General features: G+C 50.2%; 1 protein-coding gene across 3 annotated transcripts in view; it reads left to right on the top strand.

Annotated features, from left to right (window-relative positions):
• The first annotated feature begins 9465 nt into the window (after window positions 1-9465).
• kat6a (K(lysine) acetyltransferase 6A) overlaps window positions 9466-20627 on the top strand; it is a 35050-nt gene continuing 23888 nt past the window's right edge. For 2 of the 3 annotated variants that reach the window (XM_076048297.1, XM_076048294.1), the window contains exons 1-2: window positions 9466-10086; window positions 11677-13085. In XM_076048297.1, the coding sequence (XP_075904412.1) occupies window positions 12438-13085 (648 nt within the window). In that variant the 5' untranslated portion in view covers window positions 9466-10086; window positions 11677-12437. Of the gene's footprint in view, window positions 10087-10338; window positions 10519-11676; window positions 13086-20627 lie in introns of those variants that run through there. The other variant, XM_076048295.1, reaches the window with a different exon arrangement.

Genomic DNA, 20627 nt, shown 5'->3' with positions numbered 1-20627 from the left:
CAAAGGCCCCTCGCATTGGCCTATTTGTTCTCCCCCTCATTTTACACACTCCGCTCTTTCAATTAGTTAATTAGCAGCAGCGGAGTGGCATCGTGCCCCGCCCGTCTGCGCCCGATGCCACGAGGCCTCGCTAATCGATGCTCGGAGGCGCAGAGGGCGCGGAGGAGCAGCCAGCGGGAGGATGGCCGCAGACAAAAGCGCCAGGAGCGCCTGCAGCTGCCTCAGAACAGCAGCGAGACGCCTGGATGGTCGGCCGTTTGAATGAGGAGCTCTGGTATACCGGGCGGCAGGAAACGTAGTGTTGTAGTCAAGACGGCACCAACCCAGACCAAGACATTATCAAGACTAGAGAGCATCGAGACCAAGACCAGATCAAGACTTTATCAAGACTAGAGAGCATCGAGACCAAGACCAAGACTTGAAAAATAACAATAAAACAGAAAAAAATGACCAGTATTATTTTTTTTTTATTCAAGTTTGCTTCTAAATCAAACAGCAAAATCGCTTTTCAGCAAGGTGTCTTTTAATAATTTTCTTTGCTGCTTTGCCAACTATTTTGAAACATTTTCTTTGCTTCACGGTGGCGCAGTGGTTAGTGCTGCCGCCTCACAGCAAGAAGGTCGTGGGTTCGATTTCGGGGCCCCGGCCTGGGACCTTTCTGTGTGGAGTTTGCATGTTCTCCCTGTGTCTGTGTGGGTTCTCTCCGGCTTCTCCGGCTTCCTCCCATACTCCAAAAACATGCATGTGAGGTCAATTGAACACTCTAAATTGTCCATAGGTGTACACTTTTGCAATATACCTCTTTATGGATACTTCTGAAAAACCACCTCATGAGAGCCTCAAAACCTTTGAGTCATATTTCAGAAGTTTTTCCAAGTGCAGCTGTTTCCACCACCAGTTTTTTATTGCCATATTTAGGTTTCGCGCAATTCTAGAGGTCATGGAAACGCTGCTTGTGAGTCGGTACGAACCTCCTTCCCATCTGTGTCACCGAGCTGCCAGAGTTACGGCCCACTAAGACCAGGGGGCGCTAAAGAGACTCGTTGCCGTTGCTGGCAGCGCTGCAGGTGACAGGTGCCGCCTGCTCCTGTCACCACGGGCTCCGGCTCCCGAGGAAACGGCCCCCTGGTGGCCTGAGCGGGGCCGGCGGTGGAAGGAGGAGCTGATGTTCCCTGCAGGACACGCAGAAGAATCCGAGCAAGTCTGAACCCGTTTGACTTGCGGCTGGCAGATTTGTTTTTAAGGCCTTTGCGTTTCTTTTTGACTCAAAACCCAGAATAGCGAGTGAGTAAATCAGACGTGCACGATGCAATGTCCTGCCCGTGAGTGGGGGGGTTGGGGGGTGTTGACCTGTCAGATGGATTTTCTGCCAAAACAAAGCTGTTCTATAGTCCTCTGTGGCAGTTTGAGTGTCTGTTTACTGAGCCACCTATGGACAGACAAGGCGAGTTTTACAAAATCTGAAGACCTGATGAGAATTATTTCAGGGTTGTGGCATCATTTGTGTGCTGTTTAGATTTTGATTTTTATTGGTAAATTTAAATACTCATGAGAGATGAATTTTCTATCCTGTAGAAAAATCTGTTTTACTCTCTAGTCGTTTGTCTTTGCAGAGCAGAAAGGGGGGGAAAGCAACAGCACGGTTCCCAAATAGGAATCAGACAGGAATGCTTTTAAAAAAGAAAAGAAAAAGAGAGAAAGAATTATAAAATAATAATAGTGATATCTCCACATATAAAAGCCAAACAGATCCTTAAAATATGAAGGTGTGCTTCATATTGATCATCCTGGTTACACTCTGCAGAATGTGCGGCACTCGGCTGCATTTTGCATTTCTGCTGGGTTTTGCAGCTTTTACACCCAACGCAGTCCAAACACACACCACATGTTGCGAAGGCGTCCCGCAGTCTTTGAATCTGCCCCCCTCCCCTCTCCCTCTCTCTCTCTCTCTCTCTCTCTCTCTCTTTCTCTCTTTCTCTCTCTCCACATTCCAGGAAACACATGCATTCCCTGTGGGTGTGGGCGTGCGCTCGGCCCCGTTTTTCAACTCGCCGCATTGTGCAACAGCGCTGGTGACCTGTCCAGGGTGTTTCCCCTCTTTTCCTCAGCCTGTTGCATGAAAAAGAGGAGAGGGAGGGGGGGGGGTGAGAATGGAGTACGCTCCCTGCAATAAAAGAGAGAATACACACACACGCACACTGCGTCGTAGTGGGATTAGCTCTTTAAACGACGGTTCAGATCCTCATCTTGTCGTCTAAACGAGTGCTGGTGCGCTGCTCGCAGCTTGGCAGGCGGAGGAGTCGGCGGAGCCACAATCATCAATATCACGTCTCCAGAGGGGCGGAGGCAGACTGCCATGGAAACTGGAAGACAAGAAGTGCATCTGAATGCCTGAAGAGGAAGGAGCGGCGCTTCTCTCTCCGCACGGTGGATCTGAGGGGGGAAAGAAATGGCGGGAAAAATGAAGAAGAGCCGTTTGACTGGCTGGCGTTTCAATGCGGCAACACCATCGTGATGCTTCTCCACAGCTCCAGCTTGTTTCTCAGGGGAGAACAGCAGTATCAAACATGGGTGTATTAGAAGAGCTGGATACCAGACAGGCAATGTGGTGGCCTTGCGATCTCTTTCCAGTGGTCACTCTAGGAACTGCCGGCAAAAAGATCACGCGGCCCAAGAAGGCTGTTTTTAAGTCATGGACTTAACTAAAGGCCCGAAAATCCCTCGAAAACAATTAATCTGCAGAACCTGGAGAGAACGCACGCAGACACAGGGAGAACAAAGGCCCCAGGCCCAGAATCAGCCCATAGGTGACCCGATGAGCGCCCACACCCCACGCCACCTGAGAAGCGACACGTCAGCCGTGATGGATGAGCAGGTGTTGGGCTGTTATTGAGGACCCACCTTGCTGTGGGGGGGCCATGTGTTGATTCGGAGGGGTCAGGAAGGGACTCGCAGCCTCGGGGCCCTTGAGTTGGGCTTCCACAGACTGGTGACCCCAGAGAGGGAAGTTCACCAACAGCGTCTGGCTGGACGCAGTGGTTCTGCTTCACTTGTCAGAGCTCATAGAGGGAAGTTCCAGATTCACTCTTCTTTATAGGGAAAAGTCGGGTTGAAGCGGTCCCATTCATAAACGATTCGGCCCAATCACACTTTTTATTTTACAATTTCCTTTCCCGTTTAACCTTTGCCCTCTGTGCTGAGTCAGTCGTTCAAACAGCCGTTGACACGATGCCTTCAGTTTGTGTTGGCCACAGTTGAAGGCGGTCGGCTGCCTTGATCTGATCTGATCTGTTTTAATCGACACCAGCAGCAGCATCAGCAGGGATTACATAACGCACTCCCATCAGTTGCCCCTCGCCGGCACAGGGGGGAGACAAACGCGCTCATCCACACGCCGACGAGGACTTTAATTATTCAATTAAAGAGCCGTATTGAACCATTAGCCTGCAGTTTACACAACAACAGCGGCGCAGACGATTACAACCTCCATAATGCAATTTGGGCAGTGGACTTTATTTTTTCCACCCGGCACTAATCTGAAAGTGCCGCCATTAATGTAAACGACTGCAAAGTCAAGGGGCTTTTATCATAAACTGAAGCTCATATTGATGGAATCACTTTAAACCATCATACGTTGTCCATTAAGCAATAACTCTTTTTTTGAGAGGAAGGAAAGGCGGAGGGGTGGTTGAAGGGTCTTTCTGGGATTGATTGAGAGGGTCTTGATGTTTACTATGTGTCGTTAGAGGGGGGAGGTCGGGGTGAGGGCTGCAATTTGGAGGGACTGAGCCAAGGGGACGAAGACAATAAACAGCCTGCAGAGCTCCAGAGGTTAAGCTCCCTCCAACGCCACCACCACGCCAGGCCCACAGGAATGTGTGTGTGTTCTATGCGTGTGTGTGTTTATGTGTGTGCATGTGCATGTTCTGTAGGCAGCATTGTTGTCTGCGGTGCATCCTGCTTTGAAAACTCACAGAGATTGGAACCTCAGAAGGAGTTACGAGGTGGTGTGTGATGAGAATGTTTTTTAGAATTAGGAATTAAATAAAATAATAAAGAAATAAATCAAAAATCCTTTTACGCAGTTCAAAGTGTGACAGTGCTGTGTGGTTAAATTCCAAGCTCGGTCGTCAGAACCTCTTTAATTGTCATGACAGTTAAACCCAAAGTTTCACTGTCTCTCTTGATGTTTTAAAATAATAGTAATAATATATCAATAATCAAGCATGATCTGCGTTCAGAGAGACTCTTATTATTCAGAAAAGGCTTTCAGTGAATTTCCCCCTCTGTCCCAAGAAGAATTTGAGGTATTTTTACTTTTTTATTTCCCTCTTTGTTGAGTAAATATTGAATTAATCTTTGTTGCTTTTTTGCCGACTGTGGCTCAGCTCGTCTCCTCTCTTGACCTCTCGGTGTCAAGGTGAAACTCTCTGGCGAGACTTTAACAACTAGGGTGGAAGGAGGCGTGGTTTTATTATCACCATCGTTATTATTATTATTTACCCTGAGGACAGCTGACTTCCCGGCTTCCTCCTCCTCCTCCTCCTCCTCCTCCTCCTCCTCTCTACTGCACTTCCACAGAGGAGCGGACGCCGCGCCGCGCCAAGCCTCCAAGCCCTCTCACACTTTAGGGCACTTTGGAGGTGGCGGGACAGTCAATTGGTCATAGAGAACGACCCCCCCCCCCCCCGACCCTCCACCACCTCCGCCCCAACTCCCTCCCTCCCCACCTTCCTTCTAGCCAGTGTTCTGTGCAGCCCTCTGGAGCTCTTCTGCTCTTAGCTCAAGGAGGGAAGATGCCAGACGGGGAGGCCTGGGGGTGGTGGTGGGGGTCGGGTCGGGTGGAGTAGGGTGGTGGTGGTGGTGGAGGGGGTGTCTTCTCTCAGCGCCAGCAAGCTGCACTTCACCTCCCCACTGCGGCCAGTGGCAGTGGATTGAAGGCAGGGTGGGAGGAGGGGTTTACGATGGCGGGTCAGCGGACAGGGTGGGACAGGGGGTTGGGGAGGGGAGAGGTGGGGGGCGGGGGGGGTCCACAGGCCCTGGAAATTTCCGTTTGTGCGTCTGAGCTGCTCTCAGGATGGAGGGGTGGAGGGGGTTGGACAAGTGGCTGGGGTTTGGGGGGGATCTGGCAGGAGGCCAGCCACAGCAGGAAGCTCGCCAGTTTCACACGGACTGAGAAAAAAATGAAAAAGCAAAGCAAGTGGGGGACAGACGGACAGACAGACAGCCAGAGCAGGAACTCCAGTCAGCGGCCGTGAAAACAGGAACTCAGAAATGAGGCCTGGAAACTGTGGTGGCACGTATCAGGAGCTGCTCGCTGGCTGGCTGGCTGGCTGGTTGGCTGGCTGGCTGGTTCACACACACAGCTGCACTCGGGAGTCGTGTTTCCTCCCGATGTGCCGGAAAAGTGGGAGGGGCATCCAGTGAAGTCCTCCAGCTGAGTCACTTTTGGGATTAGGAAATGTCTTGTTTACGATCAGGTTTGTTCCAGCCGTCCTCTTTTAAGTGCTGCCCCACACAACACAGCGTGTGTGTTTTATTTCTTCCCCGTGATGCTTTTATGCACCCATAAACTGGTGTGACTGACTGTAGCACAGGGGGTAGAGCGGGTTGGCGGTTCAAATCCCACTCCATCCCAGTCTGTTGTTGTGTCCTTGGGCCAAGACACTGAACCCATATTGCCTCGTACCAATGTGAGTGTGGATATTGGGTGGTGGTCAGAGGGTCAGGTTGGTGCAGATTGGCTGCCATGCTTCCCGTCAGTCTGCCACCACCACCCCCCCCCCCCCCCCCCAGGGCAGCTGTGGCTACACATGTAGCTCCACCACCACCAGTGTCAATGTGGTGTGAATGAATAATGGGTTCAATGTAAAGCAAAGTGCTTTGAGTGCCTAGAAAAGTGCTATATAAATCCCATCCAGTATTATTATTATTATTATTGTTATTATTAGAAAACAGAGTGCTAACTGGTAGGTGGCTGACAGCAGGTGGTTCTCTTTCGACATCCAGGCAGAAAACATCGTATTTAGCCCTCTGTTTACAGCAAGATTCTTGCAACAAGAGGATGTGTTGGACCTGACAGGTGTTTGGAAGGTGGTATCAGAGTGCGGAGTTGTTGTTGAGTTGTTGTTATTCTATATATACAGTACATGTTTCTTTGATATATGAAGTCTTGTTCTGGTCTTGGTCTTGAACCCCAGATGTCTCGGCCTTGTCTTGATCTCAATGCTCTCTTGATAATGTCTTGATAAGTCTTGGTTGGTGCCGTCTTGACTACAACACTAGTCGGGGAGTAAAGCAAAAACATCTTTTCCTCCAAGGAAACCCTACAGCGCCGCTCTTTGCCTTGCAGTTCTGATAAAACAGCAGCTACCACAGCCTTTATGCTAATCCTTTTAGCAACAGCCTGGGCTTAGACTCACTTCCTGTATTTCCCTTGTTTGCTATTTACTGTGACCTTCTCAGGCCGCTCGCTCTATAGCTCCTGGCTTCCTGCGTTTGTCTCCCTAAAAGCTGCTGATTGGTCCTGCGATACCAAGACCGACGAGGAAAGCTGTTGGGTTGGAGCTCAGCAAGATGGAGGTCTATGGTTAGGACATGTTTCCAAACCATGAGGTTGCATCACACGTGTAATATCAGGACGCCTCATATCTCTGCATCCTTGCGACTATTTTTAGTCTTGCGTCAAGTGGCCTTGTTTACCCGGAAAACAGTCCCCTCAGCTACACTCAACATTCAAACATCGCCCCCTCAGTACTACAACTTAACAGGCAATCAATCAGATCTTATTTAAAGTGCACTTCAATCTGCTCACAGCTCCAGAGGGAACAAGCCCGGTTCGACTGAAATATCAGGCAACAAAAAAAGACAAACAACAATAACAATAACGGTTGTGATGCATGCATGATTCATGCCTTGTTTTATTTAAGCGTTGTTATTTCTTTTTAATGCAGGATGTCATATGTTCACTGTGTTTGGCAATGGTTGAGTTTGTAGAGCTGGGACAGGAAGCAGAGTGAGCACCAGCAGGCCCGGAGAGCAGGAGGTGCTGCTGTGCATCAGGTGGACAAGATGTGTGTGTGTGTGTGTGTGTGTGTGTGTGTGTGTGTGTGTGTGTGTGTGCGTGTGTGTGCATGTGTGTGTGTGTGCGTGTGTGTGTGTATGTGTGTGTGCGTGTGTGTGTGACAGAGTCACATGGGGCAGGTGGACACTGGTGCAGCTTGCAGGCGGCTCAGGGCCCCGAGCAGGTGGATGCTCAGAGAATAGGAATTTGTGAAAAGGAGGGATTAGGGGGATAAAAGGAAGCTAAGGATTATTGTCTCCTTCCCTCCACCACAGACAGGAGACAGAGACTGAGGACGGCAAGCCAAAGTTTAACTCTAAGTATACCACTATTTTAAAAAAAAAAGTGTGAAGAGAAAGAGAGACATTTTGGTGGAATTTGGGTAGAAACTGATGATTTGGAAATTGTGTTAATGCACTGCAAATTTTTCATTCTGTTATTTTTTGAAAAGATATTTCTGATATTGAGGCAAGCAAACTTCCTTTTGGCAACTTATGCAACGGAGTGATTCTTTTGCCACTTAATTAATTCATTGACGTTCATTTATGAAGCAACAAACCACTTTCTTGGCTGAAACCAGTAGTTAGCCCTCTGTTTGCATCCTCTCCTTGAAACTGATTTGAATGTTTGGAAAGGGACCAAAACAAGGCGGTGTGGCGGAGGGGCAGTCTTTTCCGTGACTGACCTGGGGGAGTTCTCCGCCCACTTTCTGACATCACAAAGGGCTGATTTTGCACACCCTCTGTGAAGAGTTGAGCAATCAATCATCATGTAAAGGACAACCTTTTCTTATATCTGGGAGGGGTTTCACTGACAGGACACACACACACACACACACACACACACACACACCGCTGTCTGATTGAATTTTGCATAATGGAATCTTTAACGTCTTTATATTGTCCCCCCCCCCCCCTCCTGTATATTTAATGAAAATCAATATAATTTGATTATAATTACAGAGAAACAACTCCCCTCTCCACTTAATCAACACCACAGGCTAGTTTGTTTACGGTGCTGCGTGCACGGCGGCTCCACGCGGCCTCTGCAGTGCTTCGCGCCACAGCGCATCATTTATTCATGGCCGGGAACGATGGATGCGGCGCAATCTTCTCCCGAGTCCCGTCCATCTGTTTGCAGGCCCTACTGTACACACTGGTGCAGTATGGTGGAGGCGCGCTCACGCTGTCATTAGTGTGTTAACGTCTTGCACTGCTCATCTGTGCAATAACGCCGCCGTTAATTGTAATTAGTGCCGAGTCGCCGCCGCGTGATTTATCCGTCCCCGAAGAAGTGCAAGACAAACAGCGAGTAAAGTGTGACCTTCGCCGTTTTTATTTGATCGCAGCCGCGCCGACAGCGGCTCAGCCTCTCATAAGACACCTCTAACATGGGAGACGCCGGGGTCTAATTGCTCCCTTCAAGACACTTTATAATCTGTCTCTGAGGAGAGACTCCTGTACACACCATCCTACACGAAGCTGCAGATAATTTAATTTCCACCCAGGGAGCTCTCGGCGTTGGCCCCTGCAGTAAAAAAAAAGAAAAAAAGAAAAAAAAAACCCAGCAATTGCTGCCAGACTTCTGACACAGCCATCGAAGATTCGCTACGCTGGCCAAAGTGAGGAAGAAAAAAAAACACTTTTCCGGACAGTATGAATTAATAAATAACATTATTTCACTGAAGTTCGTCGATGGTGTTAAAACAACAAGACAGCACTATCCAGGCGAGGCACCTGAAGTTGCTCACACCTGCTCCCCAAGGGATGGTTGTAATTTTATTTGAACTATCAACCAAACAAGATTAAATGCAGTTGAAAACATATGAAGTCCTGAAAGGAAAAAGAAGCCTGCCGTGCTTTGGGAGCCACGGCTGATTTTGAATTGATCTTTGAACACTTGTAATTTTTGACTTTTTTGTTTTAACACTTTGAAGATTAAAGTACCAACAACCTGGGAAACCATCCCATGTGGGTTAGACTTGAACTACTGAGTATTTACTCTGACTTTCAATGCCTCCTTTATTTTTGTATTATTATTATTTTTTTTAATATGCCCTGCTCGTTTACTCTCCCCTCTAGATATTAATTAGAAGGGAAACTTTGGAACTCCTCTGCTGTACACACAAGCACTGCTGACAGCTTACATGATTATTATCGGCGGTGGAAAGATCTGGGGTTTTTTTTACGGTCTAAGGAGAAACTGCATTAAGTCCTCTGCAGGGACGGATAATAACATGCTTAGAGATGCGCTGTGACAGTCCTGAGGAGCCCCATCAGCATCGCGGCGGTCTGGGCACGCGCGCGCGTGTCGCCTCGCACTTCTGGAGCTCGCTCTCTCACTCGCAGGGCAGCCAGCTGCTGTAAAACACTGCAGTGTGGAGGGTTGTGTCTCACTTTGATCTTTAAATACCCTCTAACGTTCGAGCACGTTCATTGGCTTTAGCCTTTTTCTTCTTCTCTCCTTTTTTTTCTTTTTTACAACCGCTGGGCAAAATGCAGACGCTCCCTTAAAGCCTCCCTCTGTGTAGCTGTGGCACAGCGGAGAATAGAACACTTACACCCTCTCTTTTCCTACACCCCTCCACCCCCCGACACACACACACACACACACACACACACACACACACACACACACACACTCACATACACACACACACCACCTCCAGCACTAGCACCACCATCTGTCCCTTTCTTCCATTTCATGCGCTACACACACACACACACACACGCGCGCGCGCACACACACACCCTCTCTCTCATAGCAACAGCGCCGCCGCCCCTGCGCGCCTTGCGGTGGATTTTTCTTCCCCTGGATGTTGGCCTCGCACCACGCAGACGGTCCCTTGGTCCTTGCCTGACGGTTCAGTGTTCCCCCCTCCCCCACCAGCCGTGCTCCTGTTTCGCTCAAAGATGGCGTCGGCTCTGGAGCCCCTGGTCCGCGGCTGCATTTTCAGCCTTGTTGTTGTCTCCGTTCTGCACGGTTCCGGCGCCCCACCGTCGCCACCTCGACACGAAATCCCGGTGAGTAGCGGCGGAAGTCGGGCGCGGCGAGGGAGGGCGGCCTGGCTCTCGGTTGGCGCGCGGTTTTTTTTTTTTTTTAACTCCTTTTTTGTATTTTACCCCGAGCTTCCCGGCAGCGGCAGCACCAGCTCGGGCTTTCGGGGGAGGGGGGGTGGGGGTGAGGAGAACCGCGAGAGGCAGCGAGGGAGAGCGGGGCAACGGAGGGGATGGTGACCGCGGAGGTGGGTGGGTGCGGGGGGATAGCGAAAGAGGAGGAGGAGGAGGGTCGGAGCCGAGGCCTAGCCTGCTCCGCTCCAGCGGCCTTGTCTTCACCGCACCGTAGGCTCTTGCGCTACGTGGGAGGGCGCCTTAACCAAGGTGGAGCGGGCGAAGGCTCCTCTCGCTACCGCCACCTCCGACGTCGTCTGAGGCGGGAAGGCCGCGCGGTGTGCAGTGAGTGCCGCACCAGCCACCGCTCTGCTGCCCCTTATTCTCCGTGCGAGCCTGCTAGCTGAGATGGCCGTCTGCCACTCGCATTGTGCCGATTTTTTTGTGGGTTTTTGTGGGTTTGTTTTTTTTAAACAAGGCCCCGCTCTCACGTTATTGTCAAAATCCCATTCACATCGCCGTGTTATTGTGCTGTGAGCTATTTGCCCGCCATCTCTTCACTGAAACGTCGTTCCGGTGGGGGGAAATGTTGGCTTTATGTAGCCTTTAGCAGCGAGTCTCGCCCCCGTTTGCTGCTGTTTACGTTCCGTGTTAGCGGGCAACGTTAGTGACACGGTCGTAACGTTAGCTCGTCAGTTAGCCACCAGCGTTAGCTCGCTAAACAACAGCTGTTAGCGGGAAGCCTGGTTTTCCATCCCCGGCTCTCTGGTTTGAGATGAATAGGTCGGAACCGGTCCCGCTCTAGACTAGTTCAACTGCTCGGACACTGAATTGGTTCGCCGTGATTGCTCTTTTTCGACCTAGCCCCGCTGGCTAATGTTTGCTATCAGTCTGTGTTTTGACTGCATGGTGTTTACGTTAGCAACCCCCCCTCTCAACCCCGTGGTCAGCGTGCTATTGGACCTCTTCTGTTTGTGTTTACACCTTAATGCTCAACCGATGTGTTGCGAGAGTCTGTATGTTTTTTTTTTTGTCAATGGAACTCGTTGTTGTGCTTTTTTTTGTGGCGATCCATGTGGCAAGCCCTCATCGTTTCTGTCAGTGAAGTCTTGTCAGAGCAGCAAGCTTGATTACAACCACAGCTCATTTCCCTTTTTCATATTCAGCTTTGTTGTTAACCATGAAGCCACGTGATAGTTTTATTTATCTGTGCCAGGACAAGGTGTGGTAAACCATTGCTGCCTTACATAGATCAGTATCATTAACAATAACAATAATAACATGTAACTGAGAAAGTTTGTTATTTCAGTAGAGTGTAGCAAACTGGTTGCCCTTCACATGACTCAGAACTCATGAAGTAGCTCCTGGGTTCAAAAAGATGGTGACCCCTTATCTATGTCATATATTTTGCCTTACCGCCACTTTGGTGCCGCGCTTTTTTCCTTCATGTTGTATGAATTGTTCCCGCATCTCCTGACTCGGTGTTCTCGTCCTTTCCTGTAGGGATCCTCGGCCAACAGAGTCCAGTAAGGCAGCGAGGCGACTGTCCCGGCTGTTCTCCTGGGGAACGACATTGGTTCTGTCCTCAGGTGTCGAGAAGGCCTGACAGCTGAAAGAGAGACAGTAAGAGAGAGAGACGTAAAGAAGAGGAAACACCTTGTGGAATTTTACACAACACAGAACCGCAAGTTCTGTTGACCTCCCATCAGTGATGTAAACACAACTTTCCCATGCTGGAGACTGTGCCCACTTTCTACAACGTTGATAATTGTTTAGTTCCACACTGACTAACTGACTGGAGACCTGCATCAACTCATACACGTGGAGGGGGGGGGATACACAGTTTTTGAGAAAAGCCCCTTTTGCCCCCGCCGGTGGTTCTACAGCACCTTGTACACGTCGCCGTTACACCTGCTACGGTCTCTGCTCCACCCTGCTTCACGCCAGGGACCTTCACCTGGCTGGGAGCGGGTGGTGGGTAGACTGCATCTTACCAGGTGAAGGGTCATCTCAAGGGGTTTGTGCTATGGTCAGCTGCTCTTTACCGTGCTGCTCATACTCGGTTTCAGAGGGACTCTCTGTACGACCCCAGGACAAGGGATAGTCAGCGGGCAGAGGGCGTAGACAAGGAGGCGGCGGCGCTCCGGCGCAGGCCAGGTGTTTCCTTGGCTAACCGATCTCCGGTCTTTTGTTTTCCCGTGCGTGCGCGTGTGTGGTCATTGCAGTAAGGCCTCAGGGCCGCTGCACCTGCTCCGACCACAGCCATGGTGAAACTGGCCAACCCGATGTACACCCAATGGATCCTAGAGGCCATCAAGAAGGTGAAGAAGCAGAAGCAGCGACCGTCGGAGGAGCGCATTTGCAATGCCGTCTCCATGTCGCACGGCCTGGACCGCAAAACGGTTCTGGAGCAGTTGGAGCTGAGCGTGAAGGATGGCACCATCCTCAAGGTCACCAACAAGGGTCTCAACTCCTACAAGGACCCCGAGAACCCAGGCCGCTTGGTTCCGCCCAAGTTGAGTAAAGGAGGCGGCAGCTCCGGAGGACACGGTTGCAGCTCCCACTCCCACTCGGTGAAGAAACCGGGACTGGACTGGAACAAGTTGATCAAGCGAGCGCTGGAGGGGCTGCACGAGCCCGGCGGCTCCGGCTTGAAGAACATCGAACGCTTTCTCAAGTGCCAGGCTGACGTCGCGGCCTACCTGTCGGGTAGCGGCTCCATGGGACCCGGCATCTTCCACCAGCAGCTGAGGGTGGCCCTGAAGAGGGCGGTGGCCCACGGACGCGTGGTCAAGCAGGGGCCGCTCTTCCAGCTGGCCAGCCGCTGCGGCGGCTTGCTGGAGGACGGGACCGGGACGGTGTCTCTGGATTCGCTGCCGCCGGTCCGCTTGTTGCCCCACGAGAAAGACAAGGTAACATTCCCACTCAAATGTTGTGTTGTCCACTGCTCTCCTGAGACCTCCTCAGGAGTTTGAACCTTTTTCAAGCCACTCACAGCTTATTTTTCCTGTTTTTCAAATTATTTTTCACACTTTCAACACTAATTCTGCTTAAATTACACGTGTTACACCAGAATTGTCGGTGTTTCCCACGCACTGACCTGGCACAGATAGATTTTTCTGTCTGTTTGCCATCGCCAGGTGTACAGTAGAAAATGTGGGCTATGCATCAAACATGTTGCCTACACTTCTCTTTCTTCCCCGCCGTCCCCAGACTCTTTACGTTGATGTAACTCTCTCGGAGCAAGTAAGCACACTTTGCTATTCTCCCTGCTGAGCTGCCAGTTCCACAGCCCCAGAGCAGCCTGCAAACTGTGGTAATTGGGTGAACAAACTGATGGTTTATATGAAATGAATTGAGAAGACAAACATGGAGCCGTTAACCATCGTCATTGCTACCTGCGTAGGGAGCGATTCCAGGCTTCAGGCGCCCAAACAGTCTGCTCCTCGTTCACTTGTCACCACCGCCACCACAAGCAAAGTTCCTGACTGTCTGAGAAACACTGACTGTCCACATCCAGTCTGTTGTGGCTAGAGACGCCAGCTCTGCTTTTTCCCTCCGACGTCCAGGTTGATTAAGGCTTTCTAGGCTGTAAGTACAGCAGCTTAATTAAGTGATCCACTCTGAGAAAAAAAAAACTCTCTCACACACACACACACACACACACACACACACACACACACACACACACACACACACACACACAGAGTCACTGTTGTGGTTTTTGTGGCAGATATTGCAGAGAAGCAACAAGGTCAGCTCAACATTTTAAGAGCAGGCAGATGCACAAGTTGTTGCCTTTGTTTCTTTTTTTCTTTTTTTTTTGTTTGAGACTTGAGTTTTCGTTATGGACATTTATTTTCCTTGTTATTTTGCCCGAACATCATCAGCCATGTCCAGGTGCGTGTGAGTGATGCTGAGCGTGCAGCTCATGGGCCAGAGCAGGAAGTCTGGCGAGGGAGTCACATAGCTGCCGGGCCTCCCGCAGGGAGCCTGGACCAGCTGCAGGGCTGCTGCACCCGGTCAGCAGCGGGGAGGAAGAGAGGGACGGGCAGACGAGTGAGGGAGAGGTGGTCTGTAGCCGAGCCAGAGGAAGAGGCCGGGATGACGCAAGCGGCAGGCCTGTGTGTGGAACCAGGGAGGGAGAGAGAAGAAAGAGGGGAGAGGCAGACATGCAGGCGACAGCGGGGAGAGGGAACACACCCACTTCTGTAACCCGATCAGAGGGAGCAGCCGGCTGTTGCCCTCTGCATCCAAGGGCTACCGACAAGTGTACACACACACACACGGACGCAAAAATATCAAGACATGCATGACCAGTCAAAACTTTTTGGACGCACCTTCTCATGCAGTTTTTATTTTATTTTATTTTATTGTCTTTACATCTTTCTACACTGCAGATAGATACTGAAGACATCAAATATATGAGCGAGATTTATGTCATTATGCAGCACAGAAAAACACCTTCAATAACTCTAAATATGCTTTTAATGAAAGGAGGCTATTTTAAAGAATTGAAATACCAAACGTGTTTGAGCTATTTCACACTTTTATTGTGTCCTCCGTAATTCAGTGTGTGTTCATACGTAGTTTTGACGCCTTCAGTGAGAAGCTGCAATGTCAATAGTCATGAGAATTAAAGAAAAGACACTAAATTCCTAGGGTGAGTCCAGACCTTTGACTGCTAATGTGCACACGTTCAAAAAGTTTGGGGTCACGACTCTTTCTTTTTTGCACTGAAGTCCCATTATAACCGACTGCGTGACATAAACCAGTGGAACGCTTTAAGAACATTACGAAAACCAGCCAGGATGCACCGAACACGCACGGAACAGCTTTGACAGTTGTTGCCCTGAATGTCTAATTGAATGTAATTATAGAGAGCGGATATCAAGTGTGCAATATGCAGCCGTCATTACAGAAGCTGAATACTTTTAAAGCGTTTCTCAAACAAAATTGTATTCTAATTTGTGCTAAACCACAAAAGAATCCACAGAACCTCGTGGCTTCTATTTGAGGCTCTTTAAAGCAGCCTGCTTTTAGCCTGGCAGGAGTTTTTGCACAGTTGTAATCTGCTTGTGTGGTGGCTCCTGGTTGGATACGCTATCAGGCGAGTCATCAGCCAGGAAGTGGATCAGGTAGACACCACACGGGCTGGAAGCCCTGTTTTGACTGGCTCATGGCTTTATCTGCCATGCGTGGGTGTTTGTGTGTCAGGCTGCTCAGCTACACACAGGTCAGAGCGTTTGTAGTCTCACACACACACACACACACACACTCATCAGGTCAGGGTGTTTGTACACACAGTAGACCAGGCTTACACTCAAGGGAGCTTCTAACACAGTGACCTGCTTGGCTGCAGATTGTCCACCTCCTAAGAAGCCCAGTAATCGACCCCCCCCCCCCCTCCCTCCCTCCTTCCCTCCCTCTCTCTCATTCCCTCCATCTTTGACTCAGCTACTCATTGACTCACACACAACACTTAACACACACACACACACAGCCAAGCGGCGTGCGCTTAATTGTAAAAACATTGTTTCTGCTCTCGGTAATTAGATTTCCCCTGCAACCTAGACCGGCGTAAAAGTTGGAACTCGTCGCTTTTACACAATTAATTTGAGTGCCGACAGATTTTTCCTTGAAAGGAAAATATACTGCATCCCTCTGCACCGGAGGAGGAACTGGACTGGAAATATCATAAATTAAAGTGCGGCTGTAAACAGGAAACTTTGTTTGCGAGTGTCTTCTGGAGGCTCGATGAAGCGTGAGGACGAAGATGCCGCCGCCGCTGCTGCTGCTGCCGCTGCCGCTGCTGCTGCAGTGAGGAAGTTGACATTTGGGTCTGGCAGTCAGTCGCACGTGCCTCGTTCACACTCCTTCCTGTAGTGATAACGCCCCCGTGCATCTCTCGACCACGAGGCACGTGCACGGAGGCAACCGCGTGCACGTCCTCGCCTGCCTGACACGGGTTAAAGCCTGTGCACGGGCCTCGTATCCGTGCACAGGCTTTGCATGATGGCTTCCCTCCTCCTCCCCTCCCCGACTCTCCGCTGCACCTCGTCTGAGGCATCGTTGCCTCATTGCGCCGCATGATTGCCAGCAGTTATGAGCGTGTGAGTGAAGGTGGGGTGGGGTCGGGGGTGGGGGGGTGAGAGGGGGAGAAATCAAAACAAACGACGGAGCACCGGCTTTGACCTCGTTTGCGGGGAGATTTGTGTACTCATGGCGGTGGCATTTGTGTCGCAGCGCTCCGTTCAAACGCCGTCCCAGCCCCCTATTTCTGTCTCACCCCTCCGCCCCTGTCTCACCCTAATGGGGTACCATTGCCAGGTCACGAGGGGGGAGGTGAATGGGGGAGTGGAGTCAACCAGGGGTCATGGATATATGGATGGCAAACCTCATTGCCTCCCCAAGCGCCCGTTAGCGCTATGAAGCTACGGCCATTAGGTGGGATGGGCTCGACGCTGAGCTTTTGTGCCTATATCGGCGTGTGGGGATGTCTTTCTCTGTGCGTGCGTGTGTGTCAGAGAGTGTGTGTGTGTGTGTGTGTGTGTGTGTGTGTGTCAGAGACGCTCACCTCATCGTAATAGCGGCAGCAATCTCAGTGCCCTGTAGTTGCCCTCTGTCCAACAGCTGGAGTGGGGTGAACCAGAGTTCTCCGTGTCGATGTGCAGTGTCACAGTGAGGGCATGTGAGAAACCTCTGCCACACACACACACACACACACACACACACAGACCCTTTTTTTGGCAGGTGAATTGTGTCACACTTGTGCCCTTCTCCCTCCACAATGTCCCACTGACCCCCCCAGCAGACGGTCCAGCAGTGACCTGCTGAAGCTGCTGGCTTCAGGGAGCCCTGCACCGCCCAACCTACTGGACTCGACACCAACAGTCGGTTCCTCTTGCCAAACCAGCCTGAGAACGTCTTGTTTGCTTTTGTCTCGGGTCCTGCAACACGAGTGGCGTCTTCGGAGCGGCCAGCCAGCGATGGAACCACTGTTGCATTTGTGCATGTCTGCACATTGCTGCTGGTTTTATTGTAGGAAGCAGCTCTAGTGCTGTCTTTGGCTCTGTTTGGTAACACCCCTCACCTCCACCTTTGTTGTTATTTTTCTTTTTATATATATCTATAAAGTCTCGGTCTGGTCTCAAACTCAATGCTCTCCAGTCTTGATAATGTCCCCCCACACCCCTCCCACACACACACACACACACACACACACACACACACACACACACCCCCGGATGTGCCTCGTCCTCTTCAGTCCGGCGGAGCGCCGGCGCTGTGGAAGCGCTCCTCCTGGCCGCCAGCCGGTTCTTTGTCTTTCAGAAGGGGAGACGGCCCCCCCCCCCTCCACGTCATCCCAGGAACCCACTTCAGCCAGTAGGATATTAGTGGAGCGTAATGGATATGTTTATCCTCTGTAATTCATCCAACTTTGTCCCAGTTGGAACAACCCTAATCAGTCTCTAACATCGCACACACATTGTCTCTCTCTGTCTGTCTGTCTGTCTGTCTGTCTCTCTCTCTCTCTCTCTCTCTCTCTCTCTCTCTCTCTCTCTCTCTCTCTCTCTCTCTCTCTCTCTCTCTCTCCCTCTGTGTTTGCGAGCTCAAGGTGAGCACATCCAGTATCATCACTCAGCAGACTGTGAATACAAAAACTGCCCTCGGAAATCGATAATGCGCCTTGGGTGCAACCCGATCCCCCCTCCCCTCCCCCCCCCCGGCTCCCCCTCCTTGCGTCGCTCCCCTCGCTGCTGCTACTACTGCGGTTGTGTTGCACTGTGTTTTCCTCCAACACTGGAGAGGTTTGTGTGAGTTTCGCCGTGGATGAAAAACCAGCGCATCACCGCAGAAGTGCCAGAAAAAGACTTTGGGGTGCCGTTAAATGGACTTTCTGGGCTCCGTTGTCTTGTCCCTGAAATTGTTTTGGACGGATCCCTTTTATTTATTTATTTATTTCCCACTTGTTCTTTCTGCTCTCCACTTGCTTGACAGGCTGTTTCCATTTTGCCGGCACACTGCCCGCCCCGCCCCCCCCCCCCCCCGCCCCCCACCACCGAGTTGATCCGTTATTAGTGGCCAAAGCGGAAAAGGCTGCTTCCACTCTCCGATGGCAGCGGCTCGAACTCACGCTGCGAGACTGCCTTCCAGTTTGACATTTAGCGCCGCTCACCAGCGGAGAAATAGGAAAAATAAATAAATAAATAAAAACGCCCGCCGCCTATTGCCTAAAAGGGTCAATTCACACAAATTGGAATGAACTTTTTCCCAGCCTCGGCCTCTCTCGCTCCCTCCGTTACTCTCCGCGGTACAGCGAATGAAATGACACGGGCAGATTACAGCGTGTGCAGCCTCCGAACCTCCGTGACTGTATCAGTGGACGAGGTTCAGGCCGGGAGAAAGGAACCCCCCCCCCCGCCCACCCCCTTTTTTTTTTATTTTAATAAAGTTTCTCAAGGTGATGCGGCCGCTGAACAATGAGGTCTTTGCCATCATTACCCCCAATTCGCAGCCAAAGCATTTGCGGCGCGTATGCGGTGCAGTCGCACGACCAGCGGCGGCGCTCTGGTGAAATACGCGGCCGTTTATTATTATTATGGTCTGCGTCGCCCATCGCAGCAGGTAGAATCGTTCAGACAGGAAATCACTGAGTGGATCCGGTTGAGATGCATTTTGGGTTTTATATGCGCTGTATTTTAACTGTGAAACGTCAGCGTGACGTAGGGCTGGACGATATAGAAAAAAAGCATATCGATATATAAAAAAAATCATATTGATCGATATCGATAATTATCTTAAAAAAATTTAAATATTTTAATTGCAGCGATGAATGTTTTATACTATTACTTCATGACCGACTTTTAATAAAGAACACACGAGCACTGAATTCAAATTCAAACTTTTATTTAACCACCTTTTTTTTTAAACACAACTGAATTTTTTTTATTATTATTATTTTTATTTTATTTTTTAAAAGAGGCTGAGATAGGGCTCGAACGTGCGAGTCGACCAGAGGTCCGACGTTGTGGCGTAGAAAGAAACGGATAACAGCTCATTTTGCACTGATTCCCTGCCGGACTTGAAAAAGCCAAAATATTGCCGTGCTAGTGAGCTACTGAAACCTTTTTTCGGGACGATTTCCTCCGCCTCTCCTTGCTGCGGCATCTTTCTACATGTGCTCGCTGTTGTGGTTTGAGAGGGGCGGGGCTTGGTGACGGAGCATACCTGGGTCTGTGTTTGCGATTGGTTGGAGGAAGAAATGACCGTAATATTAAGCTACATGATTGGCTATGATGAAAAAGGAAGTGGAACTCTTTCTATCAAACCTTTCATCGACCCCTTTTTTTCCTACCGCAGCATACGTCTATCGATATATATATATATATATATATATATATATATATATATATATATATATATATATATATATATATATCTATATCTATATCGTTATATATATATATCGTTATCGAATTATCGTCCAGCCCTAGCGTGACGTATCGGCTACAGCACTGTTGAGCCTGGCTGTCATACAGAAAAGCAGATTTCATTTTAAATCCGACACTATGATGAACAAAATGCAGGTAAATTTTAAAGACCTACATTGTATATGATACCAGCAGTTTGGTTTATTATTATTATTTACACACAGCGATACTTGAAACACAGTTGGGACGGGCAAGAGAGTTTTGTACCTGGGTTGTCGCGCCATCTTGCGATCCTTGCGTGAACCGATGGAGCCGCCGTGCCGGACGCCGCCACTCAGAAACGCGTTTGGTGTGAGATGCTTTTGGCGTAAATTGGGGGTTAGACCGGTTTCAGACCCAATGCGACGCCAGGCCTTTTGAAGGATCAACAAAAGATGGAAGAGGAGGAGGTGGAGGAGGAGCGGTGAGTGCGTTTCCATCAAGTGGCTGAAGTGGATTAGCGATGTTGGTTTTGTCGGTAGATTGGACCTGCAACAAAGCGCCATGCTGTGGATGAGAGGACGTAAAGGAGGAGAACCAGCTGTTGGAAGTCAAGGTGAAGAATATTGTTCGGTGGAAGAGATGGAAGCTGCGTTTCTATCACCCCTAGAATTGCGCCAAACCTAAATATGGCAATGAAAGAACAGGTGATGGAAAGCACCGAACTTGGAGAAACCTCTCAGATGTGGCTAAAAGGTCTTGACGCTCTCATGAGGTGGACCTCCTCATGGGAAACGCAGCTTGTGGAAGCAGCATCAGCTGCAGGGAGGGCGACCGCTGCACCAGGCCCCTGCTGACCTCACCAGCCAGCCAGCCAGCCAGCCGGGGGGGGGGGCGGGACAGCTGTCGTGTGGACCAGACCTCGGCTCGCTTTTGACGAGGCATTTTTTTTTTTTTTTTTTTTAGCTGCCAGGTTGACCTCCACTCTCTTGAAACGGGAGCGTTTTGCGTCGTCAACGCAGCCGCCAGCGTGTTCTGTGG

The sequence above is a fragment of the Nelusetta ayraudi genome, unplaced genomic scaffold (assembly GCF_046127955.1).
Source record: "Nelusetta ayraudi isolate G7.1 ecotype Tasmania unplaced genomic scaffold, CSIRO-AGI_Nayr_v1 ptg000098l, whole genome shotgun sequence".
NCBI classification, from domain to species: domain Eukaryota; kingdom Metazoa; phylum Chordata; class Actinopteri; order Tetraodontiformes; family Monacanthidae; genus Nelusetta; species Nelusetta ayraudi.
The sequence above is the reverse complement of the archived record's forward strand: the minus strand, read 5'-3'. Positions and strand labels throughout refer to the sequence as shown.